Genomic DNA, 23578 nt, shown 5'->3' with positions numbered 1-23578 from the left:
TAGTGGATCTCCCTCTCAGTGGGAGGCTGAACAGGCTCAGAGATGTGCTTTACTGTGGTGGGCGGGGTGATGGTAGGCACCTGGACACAGAGAGATCCGGGTCAAGGCCCAGTGCACTCTGAGTTAGTGTGCAGGTTTTACTCAAAAACCGTGTGCTGCCTGTATTGTCACAACGCTGCACTCAGATTTGTCTTGGATCTGACCTGGCCTCATTCCATTTCTCAGTGAGGGGGAGCTTCTCCTCCAGGAAGCACTTCAACACCATTCCCCTTATGCTGGGGAAGCTGCCCTTGGCACCCCTCAAGGGGCCGGCTGCCCTAGGCCCACCCATTCTCGTGTGTTTACACCCACAGGGCAGAAAGTTTGTCTATGCTGGTTCCAACTCGGGCGTGGTCCAGGCCCCTGTTGCCTTCTGTGGAAAGCATAGCACCTGTGAGGACTGTGTGTTAGCCCGGGACCCCTACTGCGCCTGGAGCCCGGCCACGGTGGCCTGTGTGGCCCTGTACCAAACCGACGGCCCCAGCAGGTACCAGGCGGGGGGATAAGCAGCATTCAGGTGCCCTGCCTCCCCCACTACAAGAAGCACGTGCATGTGCATACTCTGTGCCCCTTGTTTTGCAGGGGTCTGATTCAGGAGATGAGCGGGGATGCATCTGCTTGCCCAGGTAAGTTGCTCGTTCTCTCTACATTGCCTTCAGGAACGGCCAGTCTCAACCATTTCATGATGCCTTGGTGTGGCATTTTCCACATTTTTTTCTTTCTCTATTCAGAACAGACGTCAAGTAACTTTTGACAGAGCCCGTGACCTTTCTCTGTCCCTTTTACCGCAGAAAGGATGTTTGAAGATACACACAGTGTGCTTTCGTCCTTTGTTTACTTGAGAGCACTCTCTATCCCAAAATGTAATGTTCACTCTTGAGATGCATCTCTCTTTTCTTGGCTCGGGCTCTTTAAACAAACCTGCACCTCTTGTGAACAGGAGGAAAGATTAGTCCTCAAGCAGTTGAAATGTGGGTGGTGTTCCCCTCGGACGATCCCACCACCTGTTCCAGCTGAAGGTAGACGTGCCCCTAGGCTCCTGCCCTCACGTCCCTGACCTGACAGCTGTCTTCAGTTAAGACAAGTTTAGGAGAAAGACACCACAAGGCTGATGTGTATGGTAGCCTTGAACAGAAGCATGTCGTGTTTGACTCAGAATGTGGCCACCAGAATACACAACTGTCCACTGCTCAGAATCCCCACTGACATGTTTTCTCCTGGGAAATCAGGGTGCAAAATGGCATTTCTGCTGCTGAGGGGTGCTTCTGATTTCTTTGTCCCTGTAGGCTACCATCCAGGGCTCATCTTTGCTTTTTGGTCTCGCATGTCTTTTATTTCTTTAGTTGTTCTGGAAGATTCCATGTTGCTCCAGTGGGTGAAACTCTTGTGTCTTCTTGTGCTTATTGACCTATTTTTAAAAGAAGCTAAATAGCAAGCAGGGTTGTTGATGCTGTGCACATTTATTTTGATGTTCCAGATAAAATTAAGGAAAGTTTCCGGCAGCATTTTTTCAAGCATGGCAGCACAGCAGAACTCAAATGCTCCCAAAAGTCCAACCTAGCACGGGTGGTGTGGAAGTTCCAGAATGGTGTGCTCAAGGCCGAGAGCCCCAAGTACAGCCTGGTGGGCAAGAAGAACCTGCTCATTTTCAATCTGTCGGAAGGAGACAGTGGGGTGTACCAGTGCCTGTCAGAGGAGAGGGTCAAGAACAAAACAGTTTTGCAGGTGGTGGCCAAGCATGTTTTGGAGGTCAAGACTGTCCCACGGGCCCCAGTGGCCTCCACCTCGTCGGCCACTCGGACAGGTGGTAAAATTACCCCTGAAGCATCAGCAGGGCCCACCCAAGGCTCCTCCTCTCGGACCCCAGCTGTTTGGGTCACCACACCTTCCAGCCTGGTGCCCACCAGCACATCCTGCGAACCAAAGATCGTTATTAACACAGTCCCCGAGGTCCACTCGGAGAAGACGCTGTATCTCAAGTCCAGTGACAACCGCCTCCTCATGTTCCTCTTCCTTTTATTCTTCATCCTCTGCCTCTGCCTCTTTTCCTACAACTGCTATAAGGGCTACCTGCCCGGACAGTGCCAGAAATTCCGCTCCGCCATGCTGCTGGGGAAGAAGCAGCCCACATCAGACTTCTCCGACTGCGAGCAGAGTGTGAAGGAGACACTGGTGGAGCAGGGCAGTGTCTCCCAGCAGAATGGAGGGCAGCCGAGGCCGGCCCCGGATACTGGCTACGAGACGGAGCAGGACACCACAGCCAGCAGAGCGCCCACTGACAGGGAGGACTCACAGCGGATTGACGACCTGCCAGTCAGGGATAAGCCTTTTGACGTCAAGTGTGAGCTGAAGTTTGCCGACTCGGATGCGGATGGGGACTGAGGCGTCGGTCACAGAAAAGTCTTTGTGTTCACTGTGCAGTGATCTCGTCCTGTGCTGCGTAGGTAGCCTGTTGTACACAAACCTTAGTCTTCTGTGTCTTTTTTTCTTGGGTCAAGCTTATGACTTGGTTTCTCTTTGTCCTTTCGGAACACGGCGAACATCACACCCGGGCTCCCTCTATCGGTTGGAGAGCTGTGAGATGTACCTGCAGGTGGTGTCTCACCTGAGCCCTCTCTTGTAGTGGGGAGATGGCTGGACTGCCACTGGCCTGGGAAGAGTTGTACCTCGAGTGTCCCCTCCTCATAGCAGCCACTGAAAGATAATTTAATTCCAGATTGGAAATGACATTTTAGTTTATCAGATTGGTAACTTATCGCCTGTTGTCCAGATTGGCACGAAGCTTTTCTTCCACGTAATTATTTTTTAGGATTTTGTTTTGATTTTGTTGGCGTGTTAGCTCATTTATTTTTTACTAAAGCAGATGTTTTAATATTTAGGAAATGTACCTCTTCTAGATTTTGTTGTATATTAGGATAGATAAGATATGGCTTACGTTGCTTAAGATTGATTCTCAGGGATAAACTTACTTTTGCTAAACGCATTCTCTCTGCTTTTAGAAATGCAGATGAAGCTGTCTCTTGAGCACACTTACTTTTTTAAAAAAAATTTATTCCTTGAAGGAAGTGTTGTTTTCAGAGAGATTTTCTTTCTGTACTGTTTTTCCTTTTATTTTAACTCTTTTGAAGAGGAGAAAGCATGGAGGGCTATCCCAGGACCACTGGACAAGGTTTTGAGAGCAGGGCGGTGGCCCTGGTGGGTGCTAGGTGAAGCTGGGCTGACCCAGAGCTGAGGGGACGAGCGTTTCACAATCCATTGCCCATGGCCACTGGTCACAACCTCCTGTCCAGACAGATGGAATGTTCACCAAGGTTCTGGTCATCTGAACATCCGTTTTATGTTTTGTTTCCATCTCACACCTCTTACCGACCCAGACTTTCCACTTTGGCTGAGCCGTCCACAGCTGGAGGAGAGCTGGGCAGCAGGGCGGGGTGGGCCTGTGACCACAGCCGCCCACAGGTGCCTGGTGGCAGAGCTGCGCGGCCTGGTGCTGTCTTTAAGGAGCAGCGGGCGGTGCATTTGCTCATCGTTGACGTCACACTCCACCTTCTGCTGTCCAAACGCCCACAAGAGGAGACGTTTTTTTCCGTGGCAAAGAGCAATAAACTCTGGATTTTTGTGTGCCTATGTGGACAGTCTCATCTTCCAGCATGATAGGACTCTCTTGTTTTGGTGTAAACATTTGTGTTTTATAAGATTTATTTTGTTTTTATTTTTCTACTTTGAATTGTATACATTTGGAAAATAACCGAATAAACGTGAAGCTTATATCCTTGCTGTGAGCATGTGCTTTGCTGAGGCCATAGGGCCTCCTCCCACCCTCTCGCTTGATGTGACGGGTGGAGCCAGGTTTCCTGCCTTCTCCTTGCACAGTCTAAGGAGGGGGCCAGGACAGCCCCCGGTCCTTTTCTTTTCCTGAGCTTGTTTCTCTTTTCTGCATGCAGTGTGTTCCTAATGACTTTTGCCTCAGTGCCCTTTCTCTTTTCTGTCCTCTGTCTCGCAGCCTCATCTCCTATGCCCTTCCCTCCTCCGGGGTCCTCCTCCCTGTCCTGTCTGGGCCCCGACTCATCTTCCTCTCCCAGAAGGCCCTGGCTGGCCTCGGGCTCAGGGCCTGACAGCCTCCCGAGGGTCACCTTGCTGCCGCCCTTCCTCAGTGACCAGGTCCAGCACGTGCATGCCCTGGGGACCTTCCACCTCTTCTGCCAGGCTACAGGTGAGCGGGGCATCTGTTCAGATGGGGGGTGGGGGGGGGTGGAGGCTTTCTTTCCCCAGCTCTGGCTTCCTGCATCCCTCGGTGATCCCCAGTGAAACTTAACAGTCTGAAGCAATTTCTCTGGGCAGCAGGGGCCAGCCAGCTTTTTTCACACAGGCCAATTGTTAACTGTTTCAGGCTTTGCAGGCCATAGTTTCTGTCCCAATTGCTCAGCTCTGCCCTTGTGGCTCGAAAGCTGCCAGTGGGTTGGTGAGGTTGTGCATCAATCAAACTGTGTTTACAAATGCCGGCATCAGGCCAAGTGTGGCTTACCAATCATTGATTTATGAGATTACTTCTATGTCTGTGAGTTTAGGCATTTAGAGACTTCAAAAATAAACCTCAGAGCCTCCAGAACAGGACTTGCTTGGTGAAGTTTAAATGCAGAGAAGGCCATGAGTCTAGTGGACGCCCTTTGGACCTGGGAGGTGTTCACTGGAGAATGCTGAGATTGGGGCATCAGGTAAATCCACCTTTCGAGTACATCCCAGGCTTCAAGCAGTACTTGGTGGTCTAGATCTCCCCACATGTGGACATCTATGTAGCCAAAGAGAAAACCACATTATAGCCCTGCTGGCTCTGTCCTCTACTGAGAGGGCATGTCTTTTTTTGTTTGTTTGTTTGGTTTTTTTTTTTTTTTTTTTTCAGATTTTTAAACTGAGAATCTGCTAAGAGTGTTAAGCTGATGTCTTTCTCCCTGTTGAGTTGGGTCACAAACGTTTGAACATTCTTTGTCTGCCATGAACTAGCATGTGTAGTTCCTAGTGGTTCTTCACAGGCCGCAGGTAGTGGCGGGGGGGGAAGGCGGGGGAAGTTGCCTGAGAACAGGAAGTGGTGGAGCCGGAACTCCCAGGGGCAGATCCATGTGGCCCTCAATCTTTCCTGTGTGCTGGGACCAGGCCTGTGCAGGGACCCCTGGATGCTGCTCCTGGGCCAGTGATTCTCTTGGGGCAGCACCCAGGCAGTGCTCCAGCCTCCCGGGCACACTGGGACTCTACTCATTGGTGGGAAAGTGGGGAAGACGATGCTGAGTTCCCACAATGTGGCAGAGGCCCAGGGCCCCTGCAGGACAGACACAGGCAGACCACATGGTCAGGAGCCATGCACTCTCAGGTGTGTGTTACCTGTTAACTAGGAAAACACACTTCACAGCTGGATCAGAACAGAAGCCGCTTGGGGTATTTCAAACCTGGGGAGTGCAGTGCAGGTTTTTAGTTACAAAGATGATGAAAGGGCTGGGGGCAGAAGGGAGGTAAGGATTACTGAAACGTGACTGCAGGCAGCTGCCACTGAGCAGAAGGAGCAAGGGGTCACTCAGAGCCATCCTCACCACCCCTTGCAGCCACACCAACTTCACTGCATTCACTAGTGCCAAGGTGCTTCAAGAAGCCTCCTGCCTGTCTTCTGCCAGTGATTCCATGGCAGGACCAAGTGTAAAGTGGGAGGCCAAAGATAGGGAATCTTAGCTTCAGGTCTTGCAGCCCAAGCAGGAGCGGTGGACAGAGGGCAGTTTCTATTCAAGGTCAAGGCTGTCCTTGGGCCTGAGGCTCTACATTTGCCCTAAGCCAACTCAGGGCTGTAAACGCATAGCATACATATGGTACGCTTCACACACACTGCATGCACATGCTGCACATACTACACACTGTGCACACACACCCCATAACACCGTATGCCGTACACATATACAACAGACAACACACAGATCACACACACATGCCACAGATAAATGACACACACACACACCCCACATCTGGGACCTTTAAAGCCTCCCAGAGGTGGTGTGGTTCTCTGTGAGCCCCTCAGGCAGATGCTACTGGGGTCTGGGAGGCATGTGGCTCCAGCTTTCCCTGAAGCCCTGTTCCCACTCTAACCTCTGCAAAGAACCCCTTTCATTTCTGCTCCTTTCAGCAGGTAACAGCCTATTCTCAGGGACCCCACTGATGGGCCTTCAAAGAAATATTCCTCAACTAAGCGGTTGCACATCCCCCAGGAAACCTGCTCGTCCTAGAGGTGGCCTGCCGTTGAGGGACCAGAGGAGAGCAGGTCCCTGTCTGACCCCCTGTGCAGGCTGCACCCCCAGCCGCCCTGCCATAGCCACCAGCATTGGGCGCCCCAGTGACACATCCATTTTAAGCATGTGTTGCCCTTTTCCCCTAAATCTAGCCCACAAGCCAGCTCTGCTAGTTCACTGTGCAATGTGGGTGTTCAGGTAGATGGTGATTAAAATGGCAGTGTTGGCCATCTCCTGTCTTGAGTCCTAGAAAGTGGCGGGACTAAAGGCCAAGCCTCTTCAGGCTGTGGCCTGCACAACGTTGGCTTATGCTTCTGGCGCCGAGGTGCCTCCCTTTCCAGGTTACTCCCTGCGAAGTTCCAAAGTGGTCTCAGGCCTGCGTGTCACGGAAGAGGTGGGTTTATGAAACTGTGTCCCAATGGCTCAGGCTCTGGCCTGACTAAGGCCAGGTTGACTTCTGATGGGCATAGCCTTAGAGCATGGTGACTCTGAGGGGCTTCTCAGCTCACCATCTTCCTTCCATCTCCTGACCTCTCAGCCGAGTATGTGTGTGCATGTGCATCTGTGTGTGTGCGTATGTGCCTGTATGCGTGTGTGTGCACTCACCACACGTGTGTGCAATTGTGTGTTTCTTTTTGGTCCAGAGCACCTTGAGCATTGTACTCTGGCCATACCTTCATTCCCAGAGTCAGGCCTGACTGGCAGGAAGAACACTGGTTTCCGGAGTTGTCGTCCCAACTGCACACTGCCTTCCATCCAGAAGGGACCTATGCATTACAGAGAGTTAGGAGAATATTGACAAAGGAGAGAAAGGCAGTCCTGAGCTGAAAAAATTAAGTAGGCATTCAGTTGTGCTGTACTTTTCTAAAATAATGAATCCATGCTCCTTGTCACAAAATTAGAATCGTACAGATAAGCAATGAAATAATCCCACTGCCCGCATGTAAGCACACATAGCTTTATTTTGGCATATAAATGCAGACATGTAGGTAATAGCAATTGATGGTGATGTGTCCTTATCCACCATATACAAATCATACACTCGCATATGTGGGTATATAGTTATAATCTATATAATTTTTTTAGGTTTATAATTTTTAATAGATCTATGTAATTTTAACAAAAATGCAGTCTTTACCTTGTGGCTCCCACCCCCGTCCTTTATATGGCTCTGTCAGAGCTAGATATGTGTCATTTTTAAAACTAAGAATGGACCTCCTATACTTTAGGTAACATTTGCATATTCAGGTTTGGATGGCCTTTTAGGTTCATGTTTTAACTACAGCATTAGCAATCAGAGCCCTTTACCAGGGTCAGAGGGGCAGTAGAGGGAGGCCTGGGTTTCAAAGGGGTCCTGGTCCCCAGCTCCTGCAGTGACTGTTGGTGCAAGTGTGTATGTGTGAGTCGGAGCTCCTAAAAGGCCAAGGCCAACCTATGGAGTTAGTTGACCCTTGAGTTGGTCATTTTCCAGAAAGGGTCACCCTTCCACTTCGGGGAGAAGTGACCCATTGTGTTGCTGCAGTCCCAATGCTTAGTGCTTGCTGAGGTGGTTTTGCCAGAAGCTTGCATCTGTCTCTGTTGTGTGATAATCTGTATGCCTTTACAACAGAGTGCTGCTGTCTTGCGATTTCTGGAAGTCTCCTTTTTGCACGAGTGTCATCCACAAAAGAGAATCCCCCACCCTCAGTGAAGCTGGGGAACCACACAGGCACCTCCTTGCACTTCCTCACAACATTGCAAAGCACCTTTTTGCCATATATAGCTTCAGTAATGAGGACCTGGGCATTCAGGGACTTACTTTTTAACTGATCACAGGGCACCAGCAGGTCTGTGACAGGCTTGAGACATCCTGAGGAGAAAAGCCAACCAAAATCAAGCTGCTGGAGACCCTGGAAAGCTCCTTTTTCCTTCCCAGCTGGGCCTGCCTGATTTCTGTGCCATGTGGGCTCTGGGCCCTTCATGGGAATGCCTGGTCCTGAGGATCTATTGTGAGTGTCCTTGGTACATGCAATCTCAGGTGCTCCGAGAACAGCCCCCAAGGGGTGTACCCAGGTCCCTAGTTGCTGGCAGGACCCTGGGCATGAGCATGGGAGGTAGGCTTTCCCACTAGCAGCTGGACCTGGGGTCAGAATAGGCCACATGCACAGGACACCTGGAGAGGGCTTGTCTGTGTGAAGCTGCACAGGTGGCAGTGGGGGCACCTGGTGGGGATATGGCCCAAGTACTTGGGGTGGATCCCATCACACTTCCCCCCAAATGGGGGTTCTTTGGCCCCCACCTCCAGATGGTTCATCCTCCCCCCCTGGGGGGAGGCCATTGCTCTCAGGGCTTCTGGTTTTGTCACTAAGCAAAATAAGCTCTGCACCAGTGCTCTCCTTAGATGATGTGGGGTGGGGCGAGGCAGAAAGGAGCTAATAGCCCCTGCCCCATGTCAACCCTGAGGTGGGTGCTGGGAGCTAAGACTCCTGCCAGCCCCACCCCACAGAGGCTGGCCCTGGGTGGCCATGGGGGACAGGCCCAGTGTTTTGCATTTCAGAGGAGCCCTGCGGTATAGAGGGGTTTGAGCTGCTGCCTGGCTCCTGACTGCTGTCACAGTGTGGTGACCCTGCTAACTGGTTTTAACTTTCACTTTCCCTCTCTCCTTAACTTCCTCTGCATTCAGAATGAGTTGGATAGCTTTTAAAAAGAATAAATGGAATGTAAGTACTTGTTTTAAAAAATTTTAATGTTTTACTGTGGTTAAATATATTCATTTAAAGGATATTTAATGATGCCTAAGAATATCCATCATGATAGAAGTGCATGTGTTAAGTATTTTTCATACTGTTCTTGCCCCAGGAGCTGTGGTCTTGGGGAATTTTGCTTCTGAGAGATCCTATAAAAGAGGTAAAAAATGTAGTGACAGAAAGAAATCTAACTATGGGCATTGAACATACAATGCAAAATATATATGACTTACTGGTAAATTGTACACTTGAAACTTACAGGAATCATTGACCAATGTCACCATAGTAAAATGATAATGATGATGATGATAAAAAGAAAGTTCTAGCCTATGTGCTTGGCATGGCAAATTGACTCCCAGCTTAAGCCACCCAGATTTTTTGTCCCACAGTTGGTCATAGGAACCTTCCAAAAGCTGCAATGACCCTCTGGGTCGCTCCAGGCCAGTGGGTCTCGGCGCCTGTCTCCATTGGGCAGTGCTAGGGGGTGAGGAAGGAGACTGGGCCTTTTTAGAACTGACTCTAGTGTCCATTCAAAGAAAAGTCTCATATTCTCGATCATAATGCCTCACGAGAATCAGTTTTTAAAGTTAGAATCTATGGAGATGCCTGGCAGCCAGGGAAAACCAAGCAGAGTGTGGTGTTGTGAGGTACGTTCCTCAGTCATGGGACCGTCTCTGCCTGAGCAGTGGGCGTCTTGTAGGAGTGTGTAGATACAGGCATGTGTCTCTGTGAACATGCATGTGTGCAGAGGTAGCTAGGTAAATACACTCAGATGTGTCTGTGCATATATTTGTTTAGAAAGAGTTATTTATGGGCAGAGTATAAAACTACAAAAAAAAAATGTAGAGTGACAGAATAGAAAAAATTAAAATCCTGCACAGAAAACAAGTAAACAAACCTGGGAGGGCTTGTCCACTAGGCCAAGACAGCCAGTGGACTGCTGTGCAAAGCACTTTTGAACACTTTCAGAATTTCCTTCAGTCTATGATGCATTTCTCTCTTTCAAGATAGAATTTTATTTTTATTACAAAAGCACTATTTGTTATATTGAGTTTAGAAACTCCAGGAAAGCATGAAAAACAAGATTTAAACAACCTAAAATTACACCATTCAAAGGTAGCCACCAACAGCCTTATGGCCATCTTTAGGCCTTTTGTGTGTGTGTATATATATGAATGTGCCTACACACACACATACACACACGTATTTACACACATATGTACATATGTGTATACACACACAGGGACTTATATTTTTAATTGAACATAATATTCTTAGTATGTTTTTCTGTTGCTAAACCTTTTTTTTTTTTTAATATAATTCCTAATGGATGACAACACAGTGGCTGTCACATTGTTTATGGGATCCTTCTTGGCCATTTTCCAGTGCTTCTCTGTGGGTTCTGGTCATTGCCTCAGGAGTCATTCTCAGGATGTCTGGTTCAAGGGTCTGACCTTCCCTTGAGAGGAAGTTTCTTTGAGGGTCACCAACAAAGAGACTGGACAGGCGTGAAGAGGTACCACGTTGGTCATGCAGGAACCCAATGGTGCTGGGAATCCATTGAAAGTAATCTTAATTAAACTAAACCCCTTTCTTTCTAAAAGACCAGGAAAGTGACAGAGAAATCTCTCTGACCGCCACCTTGACCTCCCAAGATAGTGTATGGGGCCTCCTCCACCTGTTACCCCGGGCCTGGCAGTGCACACACTCCCACACACTCGCACACCCAAATGCCTATTGCTATTTGTGCTGGTTTATTAATCTCTCAGCTCTATAATTTGTTTTTTCTGCTCAGTGGACTCCAGCCACAGGTAGGCAGATATGATGTTTTCTTCTACCACTGACCATCTTCCATGATGCCACATTTTATTTCATCCTTCCCTGGATGGTGGGCATCTAAGCAGAATCTAGCATTTAAAGACCCGGTCTCAGGCAATGTGAGGATCAGGCAGAGCTGCTCTGGACCAGGTCAGCCCCACATCCCACTTGCCTGTGTGGGTAGAGTCCACATGGAGTAGTAGGCATTTGTCAGAGAGCCAGGTCCCTAGGCAAGAAGGCTGAAGGGTGTCCCCTGGTTCGTACTGTTGGGGTGTTCACTTGGCACAGGTGAGCAAGTGAGCAGCAAGGTAGGCTAATGGGCCCTGGCCCTGGCCCCCAGTGCTGTGGCTAGGAGCAGCAGGGACAGAGAGGCCCACAAGGCACCCAGCCTGCATCACTTCTCTCATCCAGCAGTGACTGGCCTGGGATTCTGGGGGCTGACTGGGCTGCTATACCCACCCACCTAGGGCCTGGCCCAGCCTTTGCTGCTGTTTGCCACTGTCCCAGTGCAGTTGGTCTGCACACACCCCAGGGAGCCCAGTGGTGCTCAGTGGGGCTATTTTCATTCTACCTGAGTCCTTTCTTCAGCTGACTCGAGTAGAAGCTAGTGCGTACACACACCACAGTGGAGGTGTCCTGGTGCATTTGTCCTTCAATAAGGGATGGGGTTGGGCCTGTGGTAGCACAGCCCCTGGGCCCCAGGCTAAAGACCGAAACCCACAGACTTGTCCAGCCACACTTTACAGCTGGGGAAGGTGGCCCCAGCAGGCTGCTTCCAGGGCTGAGACCAGAGCCCAGGTCTTGTTCCTGGATGTCCATGCACTGTTCTTCATGACCCACCGCTTCTCCCCTCAGCTGGGCTGGAATCTGGTCCCTAGTCCCAGGTGAGGCAGAAAGCCCGGTGCGTGTGGTGTGCTCCTGGCCCAAGTCTGGCTCAGCAGAGCTAAGACACGGACCAGGGGCCAGGGCTGGGAGTGGAAGAAAGGTGCTGGGGCCCGTTCTCCACTCTCCTCCAAGTTTTTCCTTTTATGAGACAGGCCCTCAGTGCTTCTCAGTGCCCTGCACCCATCCTCTGGTCCACCAGCAGCTCCTGGGGGTAGTCGCACCCTTTCTGCTTGACCAGGCCCAGCCCAGCACCATCAAGGGAAGAATCTCTGGCCACTTGGTGCAGTGAAGAGAGAATGTGTGGCCCTCAGGAGGCAAAGCCTTTGGCTCAAGGCAGTGGCAGCAGGGCCAGGGTAGGCAGAGGAAGTTCCTGGACCCAGAATCCCCCACAGAACAGATACCCACCCCCAGAGCATCGCCAGCAGTCATTCCACCCAAGAAGTGGGTACAGCCCCTGATGGCCTACGCATGTGTTCTGGAGACACAGCCATGTAGGTGCACTTTGAGAAAGGTGTCAGAGCAAGGCCAAGGAGCAAGACCCCAGGAGCAGTGAGGGCACCGAGATGTATGCCCATTTCTCCCAGGATCACTGGGGACCAGAGTGGGAACCACCTCCAGGCTTCCTTCAGGGGCAGGGCAGGGAGTGACCTGAATGTGGTCCTGGCACTTCAAGTCCAGCTGGGACGATGGAAGCCCCCAATCCGGGCAGCCCCTTGCCCCAACCTCTGTGCCAGAGGGTTCCTGCGGATCCTCACAGGGTCCTGGGACATGGGGTGGAGCTGGCCTGTGTACCCCCAGGTCCTGCAGATGTTCGCTTTGTCTGGGAGAAGAATGGACGTGAACTGGAGACGTGTGTTCCTGCACAGACCCACGCACTGCCCGGTGGCAGGGCCCACACGCTCAGCTGGCTGCGGGATGCCATCCATGAGAGCGCCGAGTACCGCTGCTCTGTCCTCTCGTCCGCAGGGAGCCAGACCTCCCACGTGCGGGTCACCGTGACGAGATCTGGTAAGCAGTGCCTCCCAGCCCCTCCCCCACTGCAGCCCTTCTAGGCCACAATTTTTCACTGTTTAGTCTGTGTCTCTAACAGTGGGTCTGTGTGGTGACATTTCAATCTGGCTTTCACCAAGAAACATGGCAGTTCATTTTCACCATCTGCCTCCCGAGTGCACAGATGTGTACACACACTCTAGTTGCCCATCTCCCATCCTCCCAGAGTATGTGTGACATCATTAGGAGCAGCAGGGACAGAGAGGCCCACAAGGGGCTGTTGCGCTGGCTCTTCCTGTACTTTTGTTTCCCACATAGGTACCACTGTGCTGAGCTCCATCTGCTTGGCTCTTAGTTATTTCCACACCAGACTCTGGTTGTCTTAAGTCCTTGATCAATGCAGACGTACCGGTGTCCTCTCCTCAGCCTCCCAGAACCTCCGCACCAGGAGTTAAGTGGTACCCTGGGCTTGTGCCTGAAAGCTGGAAGTTCCATTCCTGTGACAGTGGGCTATGTGCTGTATGTCCCAGGCACACTTTCATTTTTCTGTGAAGTGTGTCCTCCAGCCCACCTCAGGGCATTTGGGAAGTCAGTGTTTCTGGGCCTGTGTCTTTTCTCTGTCTTCACACTTAGGTAAGAGTTTGGCTGTGCAGACAATTCTGGCCTGGAAATCATTTCCCTAGTGTCCAAAGGCTCACTCCCCTAAACTCTGGCTCCCAAAACCTTGCCTGTGACTTTTTATGACCACTCTCTTCTCGAGCACTGTGCATGTTCACGGTGTCTTGGAGTTTTCATGCCTGGCAGGCCCATTACATGTGGAAGCCCCTGCCCTTCAACTCTGGACATTTGCTCACTATTCTGCACTTCATATTCCGTTCTCTTTCTGAAACTGTTTTCCAAGATGCTGAGCCACTTGGGCTGGCCCTCTACCCCTCCATCTTCTTTTTCCTATCTGTCATCTCTCTTCATGTTCCCTGTACTTCTGGTAACTTTTCTCAACTTTATCTTGCACACTTGTTACTGAGTTTTCATCTCACCTTTTTATTACTAAGAGCTTTGTATTCTGTTTGTCTCTCATTGCATTCTTTTATTGTTTCAGGATGCAGTATCTTCTCTTCACTCTCTGAGGAGACTGTTTTTCCAGTTTCTTCTCCCTCCAAGTTGCCTTTTTCTGCTTGCTTTTCCCATCTTCTTTTCCTCTCTGAAATCTCATGGCCCTTGATTTTCTGCTTACATTTAAGGAGGGACTCAAAATCCCTCCTATTGAGGCCCTTTCTACCCAAGGTGTGCTCTACAGACTGGTAGCAACTACGATACCTGAGAGATTTTTAGAAAGCTTGTTAGAAATGCAGAGTATCAGCTCCCACCCCCCAGATCTACTGAATTAAAAGTCCTGGGGGAGGGGGAACACCTTGTGTTAAGAAGTTCTCCAAGTGATTCCTGCATGCACCCAACATCAGACTAACTGGTCTGCCCCGTGCCTCTCCACATTCTTATGAGCTGTAGTCCCCTGGGAGCATCTGGCTGCAGCTCACTAGAGCAGCAGGTCCTCCAGGGGTCAGGTTGGGCTGTCATTAGGGACTTAGGTTGGGCAGGAGGACAGGACCTCATCGTTTAGTACAGATATGCCTGCTGAACCTGTCAGTTTTCAGTGCAGACTGCTCTCAGCAATACCTGCCTGAGACCCCCTGTCCTGTGCTTTCTTGAGATGACCAGTTTCTTCTGGTACAAGGGAGGGAGTTTCTCTGGCTGGGTGGAGTGGGAAAGAGCCCTGGGGGACATGTGTCCACTTTAAACAGCCTTTGACACAAGCTGCTTGTTAACACCCTATTGCAGCACCCAGGTTCCAGCCCTTTCTGTGAGGCTACTGCTTGGTTTCCCAATTGCCAGCCTAGGATTCAGCTTTCCTGGGTCCTCTGAGGCAGTTTCCACTGGTACTTCTGCTCTTCAATGCCCACATTTTTGCTATTTCCTCTCCTATTCTTGAGGGGAGAAGAAAAGGGAGAGGAAAAGAGAGAGGGAAAGGGAGAATTTATTTAAGTGATCCCTTTCTGTCATTTTAGTGGGGGGTTGGGAAAGGAAAAAATACTTGCAAATATTCACTCCCACCTAGAACACCTCTATTCTTGTCATTTCTGTAAAATGCCCTGTCCGTTGCTGCCAGGATGAAATGGAACAATTGTTTAAATATGATGTACAAATTGTGACCTCTTATCCACAAGTTAGGCGAATGCTACTGTCAGCAAATCACTGTGTAATAACAGTCAGAGAGTCAACTTTTACTTCATATAATTCAGTTAATTGTCTTAGGAAGTAGGAACTGTTATCCCCAGTTGTATGAAGAAGGTTAAGTGACTTACCCAAAATCATACTGCTCCCCAGCCAGTATGGAACAGGACCTGACTTTGGTGGTGGGCAATTTTATGCACAAGTCACTACAGATAACAGACACAAAAGGCAGGAGAGGAGCTAAAAGTACAGACACCTCAGCATTTTATCTGCCCACCTTGTTTATTGATGGTGAGGGTGGTGGAAGACCAGGATGAGTTTAGGATGTGCTAGAAATTAAACACTTCTCTCCAGATGTGGGGGCTTGCCTGGAGTACTGTGAGTCAGGAGTCCCTGCAGGGCCTTGCAGTTAAGGACCACTGGCCATGGGCCGGCTATAGGGGTGCCATCATCCCTGGCCTGTTCAGGTCTGCTCAGGGCGTGAGCTCTGCTTCCTGTCTGAAGGGCTCAGGTTCTTGGACCCCATTTCTGAAACTAGTGATATGCTATTGTCCAAAGCTACAGTGTAGTTCATTTTTGTGTTTACAAAGGAAAACTGTGGCTCAGGATTGTGCCATTGGGACAGCCCTACAAGTAACTTGTCTTCATAATCCACAGGGCAAGCTTTGAGGATCAAATAGCAGGTGATGTAATGTCTCCAGGATTCACATTATCTGCTGGCCTGGGAGGCCACCAGTCCTGGTGAGACAAGCTGATTTTTAAGCCTTAGCTCCTGCCTCAGTGGAAGGGAAGAGAGGCCACAAGCCCCATCCACCTGAGGCCCAGGGTCCCTGCATCACCCAAGAGATGTGGGAGGTTAGCCCCTCTCCCACCTGGACAGAAAGTGCCAAGGAGATATGGAGGACAGAACCGGTGTGCCTTGGGGAGCAGCTGCCACCCCTTTGGATAAATGCCTTACCCAAGACTACTCAGCTTCAGGCCTGGCTCAGACCAATTGTGGGGCCTCACCAGGGGGACTGTCACCTACCACTTACTGGCTCACCTTGGTGGACGGTGAGCATCCAAGGTGCTACAAAGGCCTGTGAAGCTGAGACCTGGATCCCTGCTTCTGTCTTGTAGAGGCGATGCACCAAGAGAAATGGACCAGAGAGCTCGCTGCCTGGAGGGCTGTGGTCGGGGAGCATGACCACACGATGAAGAGCTGGAGGAAGGCGTGGGTACGTATCCCAAGGGTGGCCGCCCCTCTTCAGGGATGGTTCGAGGCCCCATCGTGCCAGTGTGGACCCTTACAGGAGACTGAAGTCAGGTGCGACAGGAGGGTCTTGGGCTTGAAGGGCAGGGCCAGCTGGTTCTCATTAGATGTGCCCCATGGCCACTCACACTCCCTGGGCAGAGCAGGAAACCCAGATGAGAGAGACATTGGTTGCTGGTGAGAGCAGTTGCTTTCAGCCTCAGCACTTGGCTGGGTGTCTGCTGGGGAGCCCTAGGAGTGGTGGGCAGACAGGTGAGCAGCGCATACAATCCCAGCATGGAGGCGGCACAACCAGCATTCCCAGGCAGGCCCACCAACACACAGGCATCTGGCCCTGGGCTCCTTCTTGGACACCACCTCAAGGCCAGACCAGAGATTTATTACACGGAGTGGGCAGCTGTGACAATTCAAACCTGAGGCCTTACAGTGTCCTGGGTTAAAGGACTGCCCCAGGTCCCTCCTTGTTGCCAGCAGGCTCTTTGTGACTCATCCTCCAAGCCTAGCCTCCCTGCAGGATCCCCTCCTGAAGGCCCTCCTGGACCCCAAGGGGGAACTCACAGGACAGGAGACCTGAGGCCTTTGACCACATCTAAGACAGTTTGCAGGAAAATGGGGTGAGAGGAGGAGAGGCCGGCTGTTCTGTCAGGAGTTCCAAGACCATATCATTCTTTCAGGAAAGCTGTAACAAGGACAACTTTTAGCCACCGGGAGGCAGTACCGACCTGATGACACCAGCTGCACCCCACTGGAGAGTCCCTATGGCACTGAGCTGTCACCTCGCCTGTTCAGATGCAGCCTCGGGGCTGGGCATTGGAGAGCTCAGAGCCCCGACGGGACCCTCTGTGACAGTAGTTGGAACTTTTTAAAAAAATTAGATGCTTACGTGTGACAGAGGGTTCATCTGGCAGAAGCAGGAAACCAAAATGGTTAATGGGCTGCAAACAGAAACTGGTTAGGACAGTGGCGTGTGTGACGCCTCCTTTCCAGAAGCACTATTGTTATGCTCAACAGTTCACTCCTACGTGATCTGAGTAATTTCACGTTATATGAGTGGGCCACCCCCAGAACAGCCAATGGAGTCTGCACAGCCCCCTCCTGACTGGGACTTTACTGCTATAAATTGAGGCTGCTGCTCCACCTTCAAACTCAGGCACTTAACTCTAAGATGCACAACAGTGGGGGAAAGGCAGGACTCCAAATAAAAAGAATTGTCTTGAACCTTGAATGACGCTGAGGCCCATGGTGGGAGCTGGCACAGATCTGAGGTCTCTTGTGTTTAGTCCTTACTAATCTCAGGATAGTACTGTTTCATAAAGCTGTGCATACTATCCACTCGCAGTGTTGGTTGTGAGCACTAAGCTTGTCTGAGGCAGAAAAGCCAGCAACTCCTTGTGCACCTCTCCTGATGCCATGCCATTTTCTGTACAATGGGGCGATCTGATGAAAGTATTGTTACACCTGCTTCGGAGTCGTTACCAAAGCCAAATCTCCAGAGCCTCCACCGCATATACATAAAGTTGAGGGCCAAGACCCAACACCGCTCAGCTTGTACTTGTACACTTTTCTCTTGTTTGTGGAATGACAGTTCTTAATGGAACGCCAGCCTATCATAAAACTAAAACCTCTGTTAAAAATAAAGCTAAACTTCTCTTGTGACCCTAACAAATGGATGCCTCCTCAGCCTCATGACTGCAGCCGGTGTCCAGATTCCTCCTCCGAGGCTGGGTGGGTTTTCTAACAGCCTTCCTATGAATGCAGGGCATATTTCCTGCCAGTTCCTCCCAGGATCCACTGCTAACGAGGCTTCCTAGGGACAACTGACCTTGGGGTCAGAGTCACCCCAATTCACGCCCTCGCTCCCTCTAACCTCCTGCCTTGGTGCCAGCGCATCCTGCCAGAGGACACCAATCCAGCTCACAGGCCATCACTCACCATGAAGTAGATTTTTGTAAGACAGCCATCAGCTCTCATGTGGTTCTTACATATGGTACAGTTCCCACCCCTACAGATGCTGAGTGAACTGCTCTAAGGTTTGAGATCTTGGTGCTGTTCTCTCTAACTTCCCCTCAAGTCTGGATATGTAAAAGCACGTTCATGCTCAACAAAACAATTAGACACTTCCAGTTATCATAACAGAAGTGTTCCGTTGGGAAATGTGGTTATGAAGTGAATTTGGATTCTTTGCACCATTAAGAAAAATAAAGGTAGAGAGTTCCAAGTCTGCTCAGTGAAGTCTGTCCTTGGGAGGTCCCAGCACTGTTTCCTGAGGTACCATCGGCACAGTGTAGGTCACTATGCTGCTACCTGTGCAATGGTGGCCTCAGCCAGGGCAATGGGGGCATTAAGTCAATGAGATGCGAATGTGATGTAAAAGCCTGCCTACTCTGCTTCAGCTTCCTTCACTGTAGATTAGCTGAGCAAACACCATAGGGGCTCTGAACAGAGGAACTGCATCTCCAGCAGAGATTTTGTTAATGATTTTTAATAATCATTTTATATTTATTTCTGAAAATTTAATTTTCAATTACAATTAACATACACCAACTGCATGAGGGTCTCCTTTTCTCCACAGCCTTTCCAACACTTGTTGCTTTTTCATTTATTGATGATAGGCATTCTGATAGATGTGAGGTGATATTTCATTGTGGTCTTAATTTGCATTTCTGATGAGTACTGATGTTGAGCATCTTTTCATGTCTATTGCCATCTGTATGTCCTCTTTGAAGAAATGTCTATACAGGTCCTCTGTCCATTTTTTAATTGGTTTGGATTTTTTTGATATTAAGTTATATAAGTTATATATTTTGGACATTAACCCTTTATCGGATGTATCATTGGTGAATATCTTCTCCCAATCAGTAGTTAGTCTTTCCATTTTGTTGATGATTTCTTTTGCTATGCAAAACTTTTTAGTTTGATGCAGTCCTATTTGTTTATTTTTTTCCTTTGTTTCCCTTGTTCAAGGAAATATATTTAAAAAAATATATTACTAAGAGCAATGTCAGAAGAGTTGACTGCCATGTTTTCTTCTAGAAGTTTTCATGATTTCATGATTTCAGGTCTTGCATTAAAGTTTCTAATCCTTTTTGAGTTTATCTTTGTACATGGTATAAGAAAGTTAGTCTAATTTCATTTTTTTTAATGTATCTGTCCAGTTTTCCCAACACCATTTATTGAAGAGACTATATTTACCTCATTGTGTATTCTTGCTTCTTTTTTCATAGATTACTTGACTGTATAGACTGGGTTTTATTTCTGGGCTCTCTGTTCTGTAAATCTACACATCTGTTTTTGTGCCAGTACCATGCTGTTTTGATTACTATAGCCTTGTAGTATAGTTTGATATCAGCTAGCATGATACATCCAACTTTGTTCTTTCTCAATATTTGGCTATTTGGAGTCTTTCATCAGTCTAGTACTGTGAAAAATGCCATTGGTATTTTGATAGAGATTGCATTGAATCTATATATTTCTTTGGGTATTATGGACATTTTAATGATGTGAATTCTTCCTATCCATGAGCATGGGATATCCTACAATTTACTTTGTGGCTTCTTCAATATCTTATAGTTTTCTGAGTACAAGTCTTTTACCTCCTTGGTTAAACTTACTTCTAAGCATTTTATTCTTTTTGATTCAATTGTAAATGGGAATGTTTTCTTAATTTCTCTGATAGTTCTTTATTGGTATATAAAAATGCAACTGACTTCTGAACATTAATTTTGTATCCCACAACTTTACTAAATTCATTTATTAGTTCTAATAGTTTTTTGATGGAATCTTTAGGGTTCTCTATATACAGTGACATGTTATCTGCAAATAATGTGTTACTTCTTCTTTTCCAATCTGGATGCCTTTAATTTCTTTTTCTTGTCTGACTGTGGCTAGCACTTCCATTACTATGTTGAATAAAGAAGTGAAAGTGGAAATTCCTGTCTTGTTCCTGATCTTAAAGGAAACACTTTCAGCTTTTTACTGTTGCGTATGATATTAGCTGTGGGTTTGTCATATGGGGCCTTTATTATGTTGAGTTATCTTCCCTCCATCCCTCCTTTGCTGGTTTTTATTATAAATGGATGCTGAATTTTGTCAAATACCTTCTGCATCTATTGATATGATGATGTGATTTTTATCCTTCATTTTATTTATTTGGTGTATCACATTAACTGTTATAGTATTGACCCAACCTTGCATCCTAGGAATAAATCCCACTTCTCATGGTATATGATCTTTTTAATGTATAGCTGAATTTGGTTTGCTAATATTGAGGTTTTTTGCATTTATATTTATCAGGGACATTGGCCTGTAACTTTTTTTAGTGTCTTTCTATGGTTTTAGCATCAGGATAATAGTGGTCTTGTAAAATGAGTTTGAGAACCTTCTTTCTCTTCGATTTTTTGGAATAGTTTGAGAATAGGTATTAATTCTTCTTTGAATGTTTGGTAAAATTCACCTGTGAAGCCATCTGGTCTAGGATTTATGTTTGTTGGGAGTTTTTGATTACTGATTCAATTCCAGCAGAAGTTGTTCTATGCAGGTTTTGTTTCTTATTTGATCTTGAAAGATTGTATATTTCTAGGAATTTATCCATTTCTTCCAGGTTGTCAAATTTGTTGGCATAGAATTGTTCGTCATATTTTCTTATAACCCTTTGTATTTCTGTGGTGTCAGTTGTCACTTCCCTTCTTTTATTTCCGTTTGGGCCTTTTCTTTTTTTCTTAATGAGTCTGACTAAAGATTTTGTCAATTTTTTATATCTTTTCCATAAAGCCAACTCTTGGTTTCACTGCTCTTTTCTTTCTTTCTTTTTTTTTTTTTTTTTTTTTTTTTTTGCCTCTATTTTCACTTATTTCTGCTCTGATCTTTATTATTTCCTTCCTTCTGCTCACTATTGGCTTTATTTGTTCTTTTTCTAGTTCCTTTAGGTATAAGGTTAGATGGTTTGAAATTTTTCTAGTTTCTTAAGGTAGGCCTGTATCTCCATGAATCCCCGCCCCCTCCCAAAACTGCATTGGCTGTGTCCCATAAAATTTGGGTTATTGTTTTCATTTTTATTAGTCTCAAGCATATTTTGATCTCTTTTCTGATCTCATTATTAACCCATTCATTGTTTAGTACATGTTATTTAGCCTCCATGTGTTTGTGTGTTTTTCAGTTTTCTTGTAATAGATTTCTAGTTTCATACTATTGTAGTCAGAGAAGATGGTTAATGCCAGTTTCCTTTTCATTTTTTTTCTGGATGATCTATCCATTGATATTAATGAGGTGTTAAAAGTTCCTTATTATTATTGTATTATCATCAATCTCTCCCTTTATGTCTCTCAATATTTGTAGATTTAAGTGCTCCTACATTGGTAAGCAAATGCTTACAAAAATTATGTCCTCTTATGGATTGATACTTTTATAATTATGAAATACCCTTCTTTGTCTCTTGTTATAGCCTTTGTCTTAAAGTCTGTTTTGTCTATTACTATTCAGCTTTTGTTTCCATCTGCATGAAATTTTTTCCATTCCCTTATTTTCATTGTGTGTGTCTTTCAATCTAAAGTGGGTCTCTTGTAGGCAGCATATGTATGTATGGTCTTTTTTTTAAAAAATCCAGTCAGCCACCCTCTTTTGATTGGAGCATTTTGTCCATTTACATTTTAAGTAGTTATCAATAGGTATGTAGTTACTGCCATTTCATTGTTTTGTTTTTGTAGTTCTATGTTCCTTTCTTATTCTCTTGTTCTTCTCTTGCATGTTGATGACTTTCTGTAATGTTATGTTTGAATTTTGTTCTTTTTTTCTTGTGTACCTCTTATGGATTTTTGATTTGTGGTTACCATGTGCTTCATATTTCCCAACCAATTTATAGATGTCTATTTAATTGATGGTTGCTTAAGATCGAACACATTTTAAATCACAATTTTTATTCATACCGCCACATTTATGTTGTCATTATTTTTACCTCTTTTGTGTGTATCTGTTAACTTATTGTAATTGCACATGATCATTCTGCGTTTAACCTTTGTACTATCTGTATAATTGGTTGATCCACTGCTTTTAATGTTTGCCTTCGTTGGTGAGAATTTTTCTTTTCTATACCTTTTAATTCATTTATCTTTTCTATTTAAAGTTCCTTTATCATTTCTTGTAATACTGGTTTAGTGGTGATCAACTCCTTTAGCTTTTTCTTCATCTTTCTTTTGATTCTAAATGATAGCCTTGTTAGGTAGAGCAATCTTGCTTATAGTTTTTTGCCTTTCATTTTTTTAAAAATATCTTGTGCCAATAGCTTCTGGCCTTCAATGTTTCTATTGAAAAATTAGCTTACAGTCTCATGGGAGCTTCTTTGTATGTAATTCACTGCTTTTCTCTTGCTGCCTTTGAGATTTTGTCTTTAACCTATGGTATTTGAATTATGATGTGCCTTGGTGTGGGCCTCTTCGGATTCACCTTGTTTGGGATTCCGCGCTTCCTGGACTTGTATGTCTATTTCCTTCACCAAGTTGGGGAAGTTTTTAGATATATTTCTTTAAATAGGTTATTAATCCTTTGCTCTCTCTCTCCTCCTTCTGAGACCCCAATGATACAAATGTTGGTCCTGCTGTTGTTCCTAGGGTCCCTTAAACTACCCTCATTAAATTTTTTTTTTTTCTGTACTAATTAGATGTTTCCTGCTACCTTGTCTTCTAGATCACTGCTTCATTTAATCTGCTATTCATTCACTGGTGTATTCTTCAGTTCTGACTGGTTCTTTTTAATGTTATCACATTTTTGTTTTCTATCTCTTTGAGGGTCTCATCAAGTTCATCTATTTTCCAAAGTTTACTGAGAATCCTTATAATCAGAGTTTTAAACCTTGTTTCTGTAGCTTGCTTTTCTCCATATTTTTCCCCCTGGAGTTTTGTCCTGTTCTTTAATTTGGGACATGTGTCATCTCCTTGTTTTGGCTGACTTGCTGTTTTTCTCTATATATTAGGTAGATCTTTTACATCTCCCGAAACTGACAGAGTGACCTTATATGGATGGTGTCTTCTGGGATTCAGTGGCAGTCACCCTGGTCACGTGAACCAGGTGCTCCAAGGTTGTTTCCAGTGTGAGTTGTGTGTACCCTCCTAATGTAGTTGGGCCTCAATGGCTGCTGGCACATCAGTGGGTGGGGTTGACCCTCAGACTCACTGGCTATGAGGGCTGGCTGTGACTACAGGATACAAGCTATTGTGTGGAAGCTGTCCCCATGGAGCAGGAGTCATTTCAGCAGGGCTCTGGTGCCAGCTGAGGCTTCTTTTTGGTTATGTCAATTGAGGAACTGATTGGGTGGGGCTCTGATGCAGCATGTGTGTTGGGTCTGGAGCCTCTTGAGAGGGGCTCTAGTGCAGGCCCAGGTC

General features: G+C 47.0%; 1 protein-coding gene across 8 annotated transcripts in view; it reads left to right on the top strand.

Annotated features, from left to right (window-relative positions):
* SEMA4D (semaphorin 4D) overlaps window positions 1–18778 on the top strand; it is a 103835-nt gene extending 85057 nt beyond the window's left edge. For 7 of the 8 annotated variants that reach the window (XM_016122900.2, XM_016122906.2, XM_016122904.2 and 4 more), the window contains 3 exons: window positions 354–526; window positions 622–665; window positions 1517–3814. In XM_016122900.2, the coding sequence (XP_015978386.2) occupies window positions 354–526; window positions 622–665; window positions 1517–2421 (1122 nt within the window). In that variant the 3' untranslated portion in view covers window positions 2422–3814. Of the gene's footprint in view, window positions 1–353; window positions 527–621; window positions 666–1516; window positions 3815–4042; window positions 4253–12532; window positions 12743–16072; window positions 16171–16879 lie in introns of those variants that run through there. The other variant, XM_016122908.2, reaches the window with a different exon arrangement.
* The last annotated feature ends 4800 nt before the right edge of the window (window positions 18779–23578 follow it).

Source organism: Rousettus aegyptiacus, unplaced genomic scaffold (genome assembly GCF_014176215.1).
Source record: "Rousettus aegyptiacus isolate mRouAeg1 unplaced genomic scaffold, mRouAeg1.p scaffold_m13_p_3, whole genome shotgun sequence".
NCBI lineage: Eukaryota > Metazoa > Chordata > Mammalia > Chiroptera > Pteropodidae > Rousettus > Rousettus aegyptiacus.
Note: the sequence above shows the minus strand (reverse complement) of the source record. Positions and strands in the feature narration are given on the sequence as shown.